Source organism: Microcebus murinus, chromosome 1 (genome assembly GCF_040939455.1).
Source record: "Microcebus murinus isolate Inina chromosome 1, M.murinus_Inina_mat1.0, whole genome shotgun sequence".
NCBI lineage: Eukaryota > Metazoa > Chordata > Mammalia > Primates > Cheirogaleidae > Microcebus > Microcebus murinus.
Window position 1 is genome coordinate 11,823,994 of NC_134104.1, and position 10,445 is coordinate 11,834,438.

The 10,445-nt window shown below is 49.1% G+C and overlaps 1 protein-coding gene across 5 annotated transcripts in view; it reads right to left on the minus strand.

The window, feature by feature from the left end:
* The window catches only part of EVA1C (eva-1 homolog C), an 89,261-nt gene extending 79,219 nt beyond the window's left edge, over positions 1–10,042 (minus strand). For 2 of the 5 annotated variants that reach the window (XM_020284711.2, XM_012780913.3), the window contains exon 1: positions 8,792–10,040. In XM_020284711.2, the coding sequence (XP_020140300.1) occupies positions 8,792–8,951 (160 nt within the window). In that variant the 5' untranslated portion in view covers positions 8,952–10,040. Of the gene's footprint in view, positions 1–8,791 lie in introns of all 5 variants that reach the window. The other 3 variants (XM_076000480.1, XM_012780911.3, XM_012780910.3) reach the window with 3 other exon arrangements.
* Between the last annotated feature and the right edge of the window lie 403 nt (positions 10,043–10,445).

A 10,445-nucleotide genomic window follows, 5' to 3' on the forward strand; every position in this document is an offset into this window, starting at 1 on the left:
AGCAGAATTGCATCTACAGGAACCTTGGAGGGGCCTTTCTTGATAATGTTTCCATGCAGGCAGTATCTGTGCATTTATTTTTGCCAGGTACCATGGGACAACTTTATGAGTTTCTCAGCGTGAGTTTCCCAGTAAAAAGGCAATGTGAATTCAAAACCTAGACTCTCAAAAAGGCAGGCCTCTGGTTACACACTCTCAAGGGAAATTATTTTTTTCTCCAATCCTGAGCCCAGACTGAGACAAGTTACCTTGTCATCTTTCCTTGTGAGAAGGCTGATTTGTTTCATCTGCCTTTTTATGAAGGTTTAGCCCTTCTAGATTCTGGCTTTATATAGAGATTTTTATTCTAACTCCTCACTTTACATTGGTCTAATGCCTTATCTCCTGCCCTTGTACACCTACTAAATTCTGGTTGTCAAGACTGTCGAACAGACCCAGTGTAGCCATAGGGTCAGTGCCAGCCAACTTCTCTGGTTCTCTGCTCTCTCTTCATTTTTGTTCCCTGAATAGGTCTTATATTTGATCACTTGCCTAGGCATTTAAAGGATGTCTGTTATATTTTATTCAGCATTTCTAGGTGTTTTGCCAGGGGAATAATTTCAGAACACCAGTTCCACCATATTTCTGGAAACAGATTACAGATCTAAGTCTATAATTAGTTCTTAGAGGTTGGATGGTACTATCTTTAGACAGGACATGGAATGGACAATACCTGTAAGTTCTGGGAAAGATTTGGCTCTAGTATGTTAAGATAAAAAAATATGACAGACAAGCCTGAGCAAGAACGAGACCCTGTCTCTACAAAAAATAAAAATTTAGCTGGGTGTGGTAGTGGCGCCTATAGTCCTAGCTACTGGCGAGGCTGAGGTAGGAGAACTGCTTAAGCCCAAGAGTTTGAGGTTGCCATGAGCTATGACAACACTACTGCACTTTAGCCCAGGCAACAAGGAGACTGTGTCTCAAAAAAAAAAAAAAGACAGAAGAAGTGAGATTGCTTTAAACTATTCATAATTTATTTATTTTCTTTTTTAACCTTAGTATTAGAAAAGCTGCCTGGATTCAAGTCCCCCAAAGTTAACTTCTCTTTGCCTCAGTTTCTTCAATATTTTTTCAGGAGGGGGTCCGATTTTATTTAATTGCTACTCAAAAAAGTCTTATTTATGATTGCACTCAGAAGGAGATGTTCTCAGAGAGGATGACCTACATCTCTTGGCAATCTGTTCCTGGTGTTTTTCTTTGGCCTCCTTCATTCTCTTAGGCAAAAGTTTAGTATATTCTGCAACCTCTTGCTTAATCTTCTTAGCATGCTTTTTCTTCAGAGCAATGTGCCAGCATTTGTGTTGCAGGACACGTGGAGTAACAAGATGCTGCATCTTGGGTGCTTTGGTCCTAGGTTTCTTACTTTCTTTAAGGATTTCCTTACAACATATTGGCAAACATCATCTTCTTTAGAGAGATTGAAAAGTTTTCAGATTCTGCTAGGTGTTTTGGGCTCCAGGCAATGAGGCACTGTAGTATCAGTCGGTCCAGGAATATCCTTCTCTCCTTTTTCATAATAACCAAGTGGATTATGCTCAGACTGGCACCCACCATGCAACTCTGAACAGATTTGGGCTTTTGCTCTCCAGTTATCTTTGATCTATAACAGGAATGCGTCTTACTCAGGAGCAGGTGGTCACGGCCAGGGGTCCAGACACCCTGCTTCATGGGGAGACCTTGCTTGTTGTTCCATCACTGATGGGGACCATACAACCCTTCCGTTCTTCACCCAGAGTGTCAGCGGCAACTTCTCTGGCCATACAGTTCCCATGGACAAAGTTCGCCATGTGTTCACCATTCACTTTAATGAGTTTCTGGCAGCCACTGGCTGGGAAGGAGATATTCAACTTCATCTTGAAGCAGCTGATAACCTTCCTCTTCAACTTTTTATAGTAGTATCTCCTTCATAGCTATGATGGTGAGGGTTAAATAAATTAACATGAAGTTCTTAGAACAGTGTCTGGCACAGAGAGCTTTATGTTCTTGATAAACTAATAGTATTTTGAACTTAACCAACTTCTCTTACTCATGCTTAGGGAAACCAAGTGAAGAGGTTACTGCCTATACCAGGCAGAGTTTTAACTAGAGATTGTGCACACGCAGAGGCCAACAAAAAGGTGGCAGAATGAGGTACCTCTAAAGGGCAAGGGAAAACTCAGACCAGACCACACCCAACTCACTTGGTCAGCCATCCTTCCAATCTGAGATTCTCCTTCCAGTGCTAAAATCATGGTAACTCTAGGATTTGTGTTATTAATATTATGAGAAGCTATTTCCTTACAGAAATATCTTCTACAATAGTCTCTATTGTATCAATAGATACAAACATACCAGCCTAATTAAAACAGTGGCAGAGTACCATAAAACTTCAAACACCCACACCCTTGCTTTCTTGGTCCACTGCTCAGCTTGAATGCAAAGAGTATGGATTTTTGAAACCAGACAGATATGGTGTTCAAATCCTGCCTCTAAATCTTACTAGTAGTTATGGAGCTGGGGAGAGAAGTAGGCAAGGCAGGTGGTAGGGGTGGGTAACAGGGAAGCAGTTGTTCTTTCAGTGCACATCATCCTCAAAGCAGTTCCTTTTTAAGAATTCTTAAAGTACTAAGCCGACAGGATGGCTGTGAAGACCAGTGACCTCCCCATCAGCAAAAACATTTTGAGAACACAGATAAGAACATAGATGTACATTTATTTATAAATTATATATTGTTCTGGGCCAGATGAGGTAGCTCAGGCCCGTAATCGTACCATTTTGGGAGGCTAAGGCAGGAAGATCGCTTGAGCCCATGAGTTCGAGGTTACAGTGAGCTATGATCCCACCACTGCACTCCAGCCTGGGTGACAAAGTGAGACCCTATCTCTTAAAAAAAACAAAAATTGATAAATGATATACTGTTCTTTGTCAATTTATATGTTAATTATAATCAAAACTGAACTCCTGGCCGGGTGTGGTGACTCACGCCTATAATCCCAGCACACCAGGAGGTTGAGGCAGGAGGATTGCTCAAGGTAAGAAGTTCAAGATCAGCCTGAGCAAGAGCGAGACCCCGTCTCCACTAAAAAAAAAGAAAGAAATTAGCAGGACAACTAAAAATATATATAGAAAAAATTAGCTGGGCATGGTGGCTCATGTCTATAGTCCCAGCTCCTCGGGAGGCTGAGGCAGGAGGATGGCTTGAACCCAGGAATTTGAGGTTACTGTGAGCTAGGCTGACACCATGATACTCTAGCCGGGGCAACAGAGTGAGACTGTGTCTCAAAAAAAAAAAAAACAAAGAAACTGAACTCCTTTTTTTTCTAAGATGGAAAAGCAAATAGATAGACAGAAGCTCTAACATTTTTCTCTTCTCCCACTGGATCACTTTGGAGTGCACCTACTCTGGAATGACTCTGATGAGAAGATGCAGATGAAAGGGCGGGAAAGGTCAGTCTACTCCGAGGGCACCTGAAACAGCAGTGGTCACTCCATGAACTGTGGCCTTGCCCCCCACTCGATACCCCGTAGGCTGAGTCCCCCAGCCTGGCTCCACCTCTGCCTCTGCTCCCCAGCTGGGTGGCCTTGGGCAAGTTAGTTACCCTCTCTGGGGTTGAGTCTGCACAGGAGACTAATCCTCACCTCGTAGGGTTGCTAAGAGGATGAAATCAGACAACACTGAGCCCAATTAATTTTCACTCCTTCCTTTCTGTTCTTTCCCTGAAACTGCTGCTAGGCTGCCTTTCCAATAAAGCACCTGGGAGACCAAAGCCATCAATAACGGGACCACTTGCCAGCTGGGACTCCCCTCTGCTACAGAAAGAGCTGGCGGGACATTTTTCAGATGTATCGATTTTCCATGGAAACAGACAAGCGGATTCAGATGCTTGCTCTTCATTGCTCTCTTCTGTGGCAAATGAACATTCAGCTCAGACATTCGGTTTGGTTTTCTTTGGTTACAAGCTTGCTTTTACTCCATAAAATTTTTTTAAAGTGAAGATAACTCCTGAATAAAAAGACGACGCGACTGAGGCATAATAAAATGCCTAGGGAAGTGTGTGCATGTGCACGTGTGTGTTTGTGTGTGCACGTGCACGTGTGAATGTGTGTTTGTGTGTGTGTGTGCATGTGTGTATGTGTGTTTGCATGTGCATGTGTGTATGTGTGTTTGTGTGTGTGCGTGCATGTGTGTATGTGTTGGGAGGTAGTGATGAGCTAGGAAAATCTAGTCCTGGTCTCTCTGGTGATGAGCCCTGGGTAGGGGGTGAGGGGGACACCCAGCCACACTTCTGTGACCCTGGATGAACTGACACTCAGGCAGGAGGTGGCCCTCCCCTCTGAACACCAGAGCGGTGGTTCTCAACTCTGGCTGCACATTGGAATCACCTGGGGAGCTTTAAAAAGTAGTCAATGTCTGGGTCTCCCAGGGCCAATTGCATCAGAAGTCCTGGGATGCAGTCTGAATGTCCACATGTTTTTTTACTCACCCCCAAGTGATTCTACTGTGGTGCCAGGGCCAAGATCCAACGCTTATCTGAGGGCAGAATCGCAAGGTTCAACCTCTCCAAAAATGGACAACTGTATCCACCAGGACTGAGTTCCCACCCCCAGGCCTCCAAGATCAATTGAATTACCATATTTCTACATGGGGTGGGGGCAGAGAGGGGCATCCACAAGCCAAGGAGAGAGGCTTGGCAACCCTGCCGACACCTTGATCTTGGACTTCTGGCCCCTAGAACTGCAATAAAATAAATTTCTATTGTTTAAAGCCACCTGTCTGTGGCACTTTATAATGGCAGTTCTAGCAAACTAATACAGTTTGGTCCCAAGTACTACTTATTGCACACTTGGGCAACCAACGACAGGGATTAAAACATTGGCCCAGGCTCTTATTTAGAGAAACAAGCAAGTATCTGTATTGTCAAACACTGTGGTGGTGAGCACCTGTAGTCCCAGCTACTCAGGAGGCTGAGGCAGGAGGATCACTTGAGGTCAGGAGTTTGAGGCTGCAGTGAGCTATAATCGCACCTGTGAATAGCTACTGCATTTCAGGCTGGGGAGATTAGCAATATCTCAACTCTTTAAAAAAAGAAAAAAAAAACAACTTCCTCCATATAGTGACCTTTCTTTGAGGTCTGGAGACATTTGGGTACAAGGAAAACTTTAAAGGCCGCTCTACATTCACCACTGTGTGCCTTAGGGCAAAACCAAGTGTGGAAACATACAAACATGATACTTTGTCCAAAGGCAGGAGTTCTCCAGGAATTCCAGGGGGAACTAGAACAATTTTCCACCCTTTCCTTCCCTTCCTCCTTCACACCCCTACCCATAAGCCCATCAATCTCTTGACTTTCTTTGAGAAAAAAGAAAAGGAGAGAAAGGAAAGAAGTAGGAAGGGAAAAGAAGGCTCAGCTTGTCCTCAGCAGAGAAACTACACAAAGTAAAAGCTCCAAAAACATCAAGCACTGCTGGACCACTGCAAACTAAGTATGAGAGACACACTGAAATGCCAAGGCAACATGTAAAGGGTCCCTTGCTTTTTACAACTGGAACTTAAGAGAGCAGCCCTCCCTCCTCTCAGCTCCAAGCTCCAGCGCCCTGTCTTGCTCTCTGAACAAAGACCATAGTCGTGACATTATACTTCTGAGGTTTGTTTTGTTTTGTTTTTTAAATCAATGACCAATTTGGACATCTCAGCCCAAATCCTCAATCTGAGAATGCAGTCAAAAGAACAGAACTCCACCCCAAAGAGGAAAATGGATGAAAGCCAAGCACATTTGAGTACAAGATTAAGGATCAGAGGCACTAATTTTGCATGAAATGCTCTTGCCTTCCCTGGGATACATTTTTAATGCAGTGATGATTGCCTTCCAGTGGCTGCTGGCAGCATCTCAATGTCTTCAGGGATGAGATGGAAGGGGGTGATTGGGGAGCCTGGTTACCAGCAGGATTGGGGGTGATTAGAACAAGTCGTGAGTGTGGAGGGGGAGGAGGAGGAGGTGATGATACAGCCTCAGGGTTATTAAGAGTAAGATTGATGCTGGGAATCCCCGGGGCAAAAAAAAATCAATGACCCAGGAAAACCATACCAGCTGACAGCCTCAGCAAAAGGCTCAAGGAAGAGTTGCGAAGAGGAGAAAGGCTTAAGTAACTTTTCAAAACTCTGCACTGCTAATCTCCTGGGAGGCCCTATACTAGACAGACAATGGCTTCGACCCCTGACATTCTAGTACTTTCTTCCACATGGACACACCATCCTCCCTCCTTTTCCACAGGGTAAAGGAATCCCAAGTTCCCTTCATCCTCCACTAGTTTTTGATGTTTCCCTTATTTAGAAAAACAAGCAAGTATCTGCATTGTCAAACACTGCTTCTCTAGCCTGACTGCCTATTGTTGTAAAGCTCCGCGGGGGAGGACCCACTGTCTCTTTATACAGCTCTGTTTTGCTTTCTATACACTCCTCCAAGTTCATAAAAAGGAACAGGACCCACTGTCCCCAGGAAGGCGGGCAGCAAGCTTTGAGGCCCCAGGGGGTTTGGAGTTACGTGATCAACACCCACTGCTTCAACCGAAACATTGAACTGAACACTCACACTGTCATCTTTGGAGCTTAGGAATTTTCCTCCATGCTGTATATCACATGGTGGGGGGGGGGTCCCTGAAGGTTTTGTTAAGTTTCGAGTCAAATTAGCTAACTTTGGAAGACTTCATCTTTCTCCCTGAGACTTTCCTAATGTTTTCCCGATCTCACCCTATATCGAATGAAGGTTTAAACTTGAATGTGTCTGTGGTCTGGGAGGACATTATATTTCTTTTCATGTCCCCAAAAGGCTCCCTGACATTTCCCCCTAGTCTTCAGCTCTCTGGAGAGCATCGCCAATCAGAGGGAGTGTGGGGACTGGCTGTGGGTGGCAGCATCACCACCTGCCGCTGGCTCAGAGAGTTTTAAACCCTGGAATTCAAGTGTGCATGAAAAGCAGAAGGAAATGCTTTTATCATTACATTATTTAGAGGAACCTGTATCAGAGCATTCATTTTACTAAGGGTATAGCTGGCCTGTTTGATAGCTCAAGTCCACTGTATATAACAGTTGCTACACACGGACAATTCCAAATTTGGGTGGTAACCTGTAGAATGTTACAAGTATTGCAACTGCACCCCTAAAGAAACAAAACTCTTGAGTGTCTATAATCTGGGAAAACAATCTAATGGTTACACCGCAAATTGCCTAAAGCAATATTTGTTCAGTTGCAATGATGTCACACAAAAAAAGGGCTTGTCAGCTTTCAATTCTTTCTTTAGAATTCAGAGCTAGACTGGCTGGACTCAGACCTGCTCTCCATAGCTTAAATCAGAAAATAGTGCTTTTCTAGCAGCCAAGAAAGTTCTATTAAAAAAAAAAAAGTCAATAGCGTTTGAAAAGCTTGATGCATTTCCCCAGAACATTTACCACATGGTCCTGTTCCTGCAGTGCTCGATTTTAAGGGCCACGGTTTGCTTGCCAAACAGGCATATCTTGGTTTCCTTTGCGAGACAGGAATACTGCCTTGATATTAAATATTCAAAGCTAAGAACCTCTGACCTAAGGGCTCTCAACTAACAATGATATTCTCTTTAAGTAAACTAGAAACTCAACTCAACTGGTTTGCCCCTGCCCTTTGCCATGTATTAATACTGGTCTACTGCACAAACAGGACTGAGAAATGACTCAGTTTACCACAATTATACTGCAAAAGACCTCGCACTGCAGGGCCCTACGGGGACTCTGCAAAGCTTAGGCTTGGCAGAAGATGCCTGGCGGAGGAGTGGAGGCTCAGAGCTGCTTCCTGGGCTGGGCTGGGGAAGGATGAGAGCCGGCAGCCTTGCCAGAGGGAGACTCGGGCTGTTACAGTTGCAAGGATGAGCTTGACCTTAAGCAAGTGCAGCACTGATACAAGCATGCACTCCTATAGCCCATCATCTACCTGAAAACTTCTTTCACTTTGCAGCCGCACACCTGCAACCTCAAACTAGCTGAGATTCGCTGCAAGAGCCTGGGTCCAAGTTCCCAAAAAGAAAAACTTCATCGTTCAGTAAACTTCATCGTTTACTGAAGAGGAGGAGTCGGTGTGTGTGTGTGTGTGTGTGTGTGTGAGAGAGAGAGAGAGAGAGAGAGAGAGAGAGAGAGAGAGAGAAGAAAACTGAGACTGAAGAGGGGTGACTCTGGTATTAATACCTTTTGGCAATAAAGTCACGCCCCTGAGTCTCCTCTGTTCCCTAAGCTTCTCATCTCTCACCTCCTTTTCGCCAGACCTCCAGTCCCCGCAAGCTTCCCTTCCTCCCTGCCAGCGCAGACTTCAGGACAGGTGTCCCCTTGGCTAGTCTCTTACATGGGCACCCAAACTATGCGGGTGGCAAACCAACTGCAACTCCTCCAACCACAACACGTGTATTTTAACAGCACTGGGCGCGGCACAGGACTAGCTTAAGGAGCCTCGGGCGAGCGCGCGTGGGTCAGGCTGGGTCCCTTATGCTGGGAAACCAACGAGGTCAGCAGCAGGGTGAGAAACTGTAAATATATTACACACCTTTCCTTCTGGGGGTGGGGGGCTCCCTGTCACCAGCCGGCACGCAGCACCTATGCCATCCGCTCACACCAGACAAGAAAAGTGGCCATGAGCAAGCTTCAACTTTAATCCAACCCGGCCGCTCCCGCAGGGGCAGCGGTCCCCTGCCCAGGGCTCACCTGGGCGCACCGCGGTGCCGGGGGCTCACGGCCAGGGAGGGCGCTCTTACCGGAGAAGTCCGTGAGCGCTGCGATCTCTTTGGAGCAGACCAGGACAGTGCAGTAGAAGAGGCGCAGGAGCTGCCCCGGCGGCTCTACCTGTCTGCGGAGGCCGGGATGCTGCGCGGGTTGGGGCGCGGGCGGCGGGCGCGCGTGTCCCGGCAGGAGCATGGTGCGCCGCGCGGCAGGGCGCGGACGCGGGCCCGGGGAGCGCGGGGGGTCGCAGGGCAGAGGGCTGCGTCACATGGCGGGGCGAGTCGGTGGCCAGCGGCTCCGCGGCCCCCCGCCGCCTCCCGGCCCAGGCAGCCAGAGCCTACTCCCCGGCGCGGGCCAGCCCAGGCTCCCCAGCAAAGAGGAGGGGGCGGAGAGCTGGGGCGGGGCGAGGAGCCCCGGGAAGGATCCGCGTAGTTTCCCCGAGAGGAAATCTCCGCCGTCGCCGCGCAGGAGGAAGCGAGGGGGGCAGGAGGGAAAGCGTAGCCTTCGCGCCGGGAGGCTGCCGAGGCCGGTACCTGGCGCGCTGCCCGCCGCGGAGGGCGCCCCCAACAGCGTGCCTGCGGCCGCAACTTGAGCGCCTTCCACGCCGGGTCCCAGCCCCAGAGAGGGCCCGACGCCCCCGGCCCTGCCCGCGCTGGCCGGTTGCCAGCTTCGCCCGGGCGGCCGCGGGAGGAGCGCGCCCGGTGCCCGTGACGCACTTTGGAGCCAGCGCCGAGCGTGCGGCTGGGGCGCCCCCGGGGCGGGGCCGAGCGGCGACCGCGGGAAGGTGGGGTCCTGGAGGCGTGGGTCGCAGCACTGCCGTCCCTGCCACCCGCCAGGATCCACGTGCAGAGTCACCAAGCGCGCACAGTTCTCGCCATTTCACAGACGAGGAGACTGAGCTCTGGCGCTTTGCCCAAGCTCACGCAGCCAGGAAGGCAATGACCTGGAAGTATCAAAAGGGGTCAGGTGGCTCCAAAGCCGGTTTCTTTTCGCTCCGACTACACTTCCTTTGGTTGTCCGCAGCGCTAGTGGATCTGACACTGGACAGGCATAAATAGCCACCAAGACCTAATAATTGGGCTTTGTTTGAAATTGGGCCACAGCATCTTTCTGAACCTCTAGATTATGCGCTGTTGTGACCCACGTTTGGACGCCCAGCCCGTGGGCGAGGATCGGCCTGTGTGGCCCCGACTAGAGGGTATCGAGGTCAAGTGCTTGGGGGTCCTGGCGGCTGCGCGCCTGGTGCAGGTTCCTGGGCCCCAGGGACCCAAACCCTCCCGACCGAGCGGGGTGACCGGCCAGGCGGGGCTGGCGGGAGGGAGGAGGGCCCGGCAGGCGGGCGCTAAGCACAAAGTGTTCCCGAACACCGCGGGGAGGGCCTGCCAAGTTAGCTGCGGGCGTGACGCGGAAACGTAGATAATGAGACCCAAGGGCGGGGCTCCAGGGCTGTGAACTGCCCAGACTGTGGCCCGGAGGCCTGGAGACAGAAAATGCGAACGCGCTGGCCTCCCGCGGGACCCTCTCAGAGGTGGGCCGCTGAGATCCCGAAAAAGTGAATGACACTGAGTCCCACCTGTGCTCCGTGGGGGCTGGATTCCCAGCCCCTTCTTCCCAGTCTGGGGATGGAGTGGCAAATGCTAAACATCAGTGTTTGTCAAGGGGGACCCAGTCGGCCAGACACAATGATTT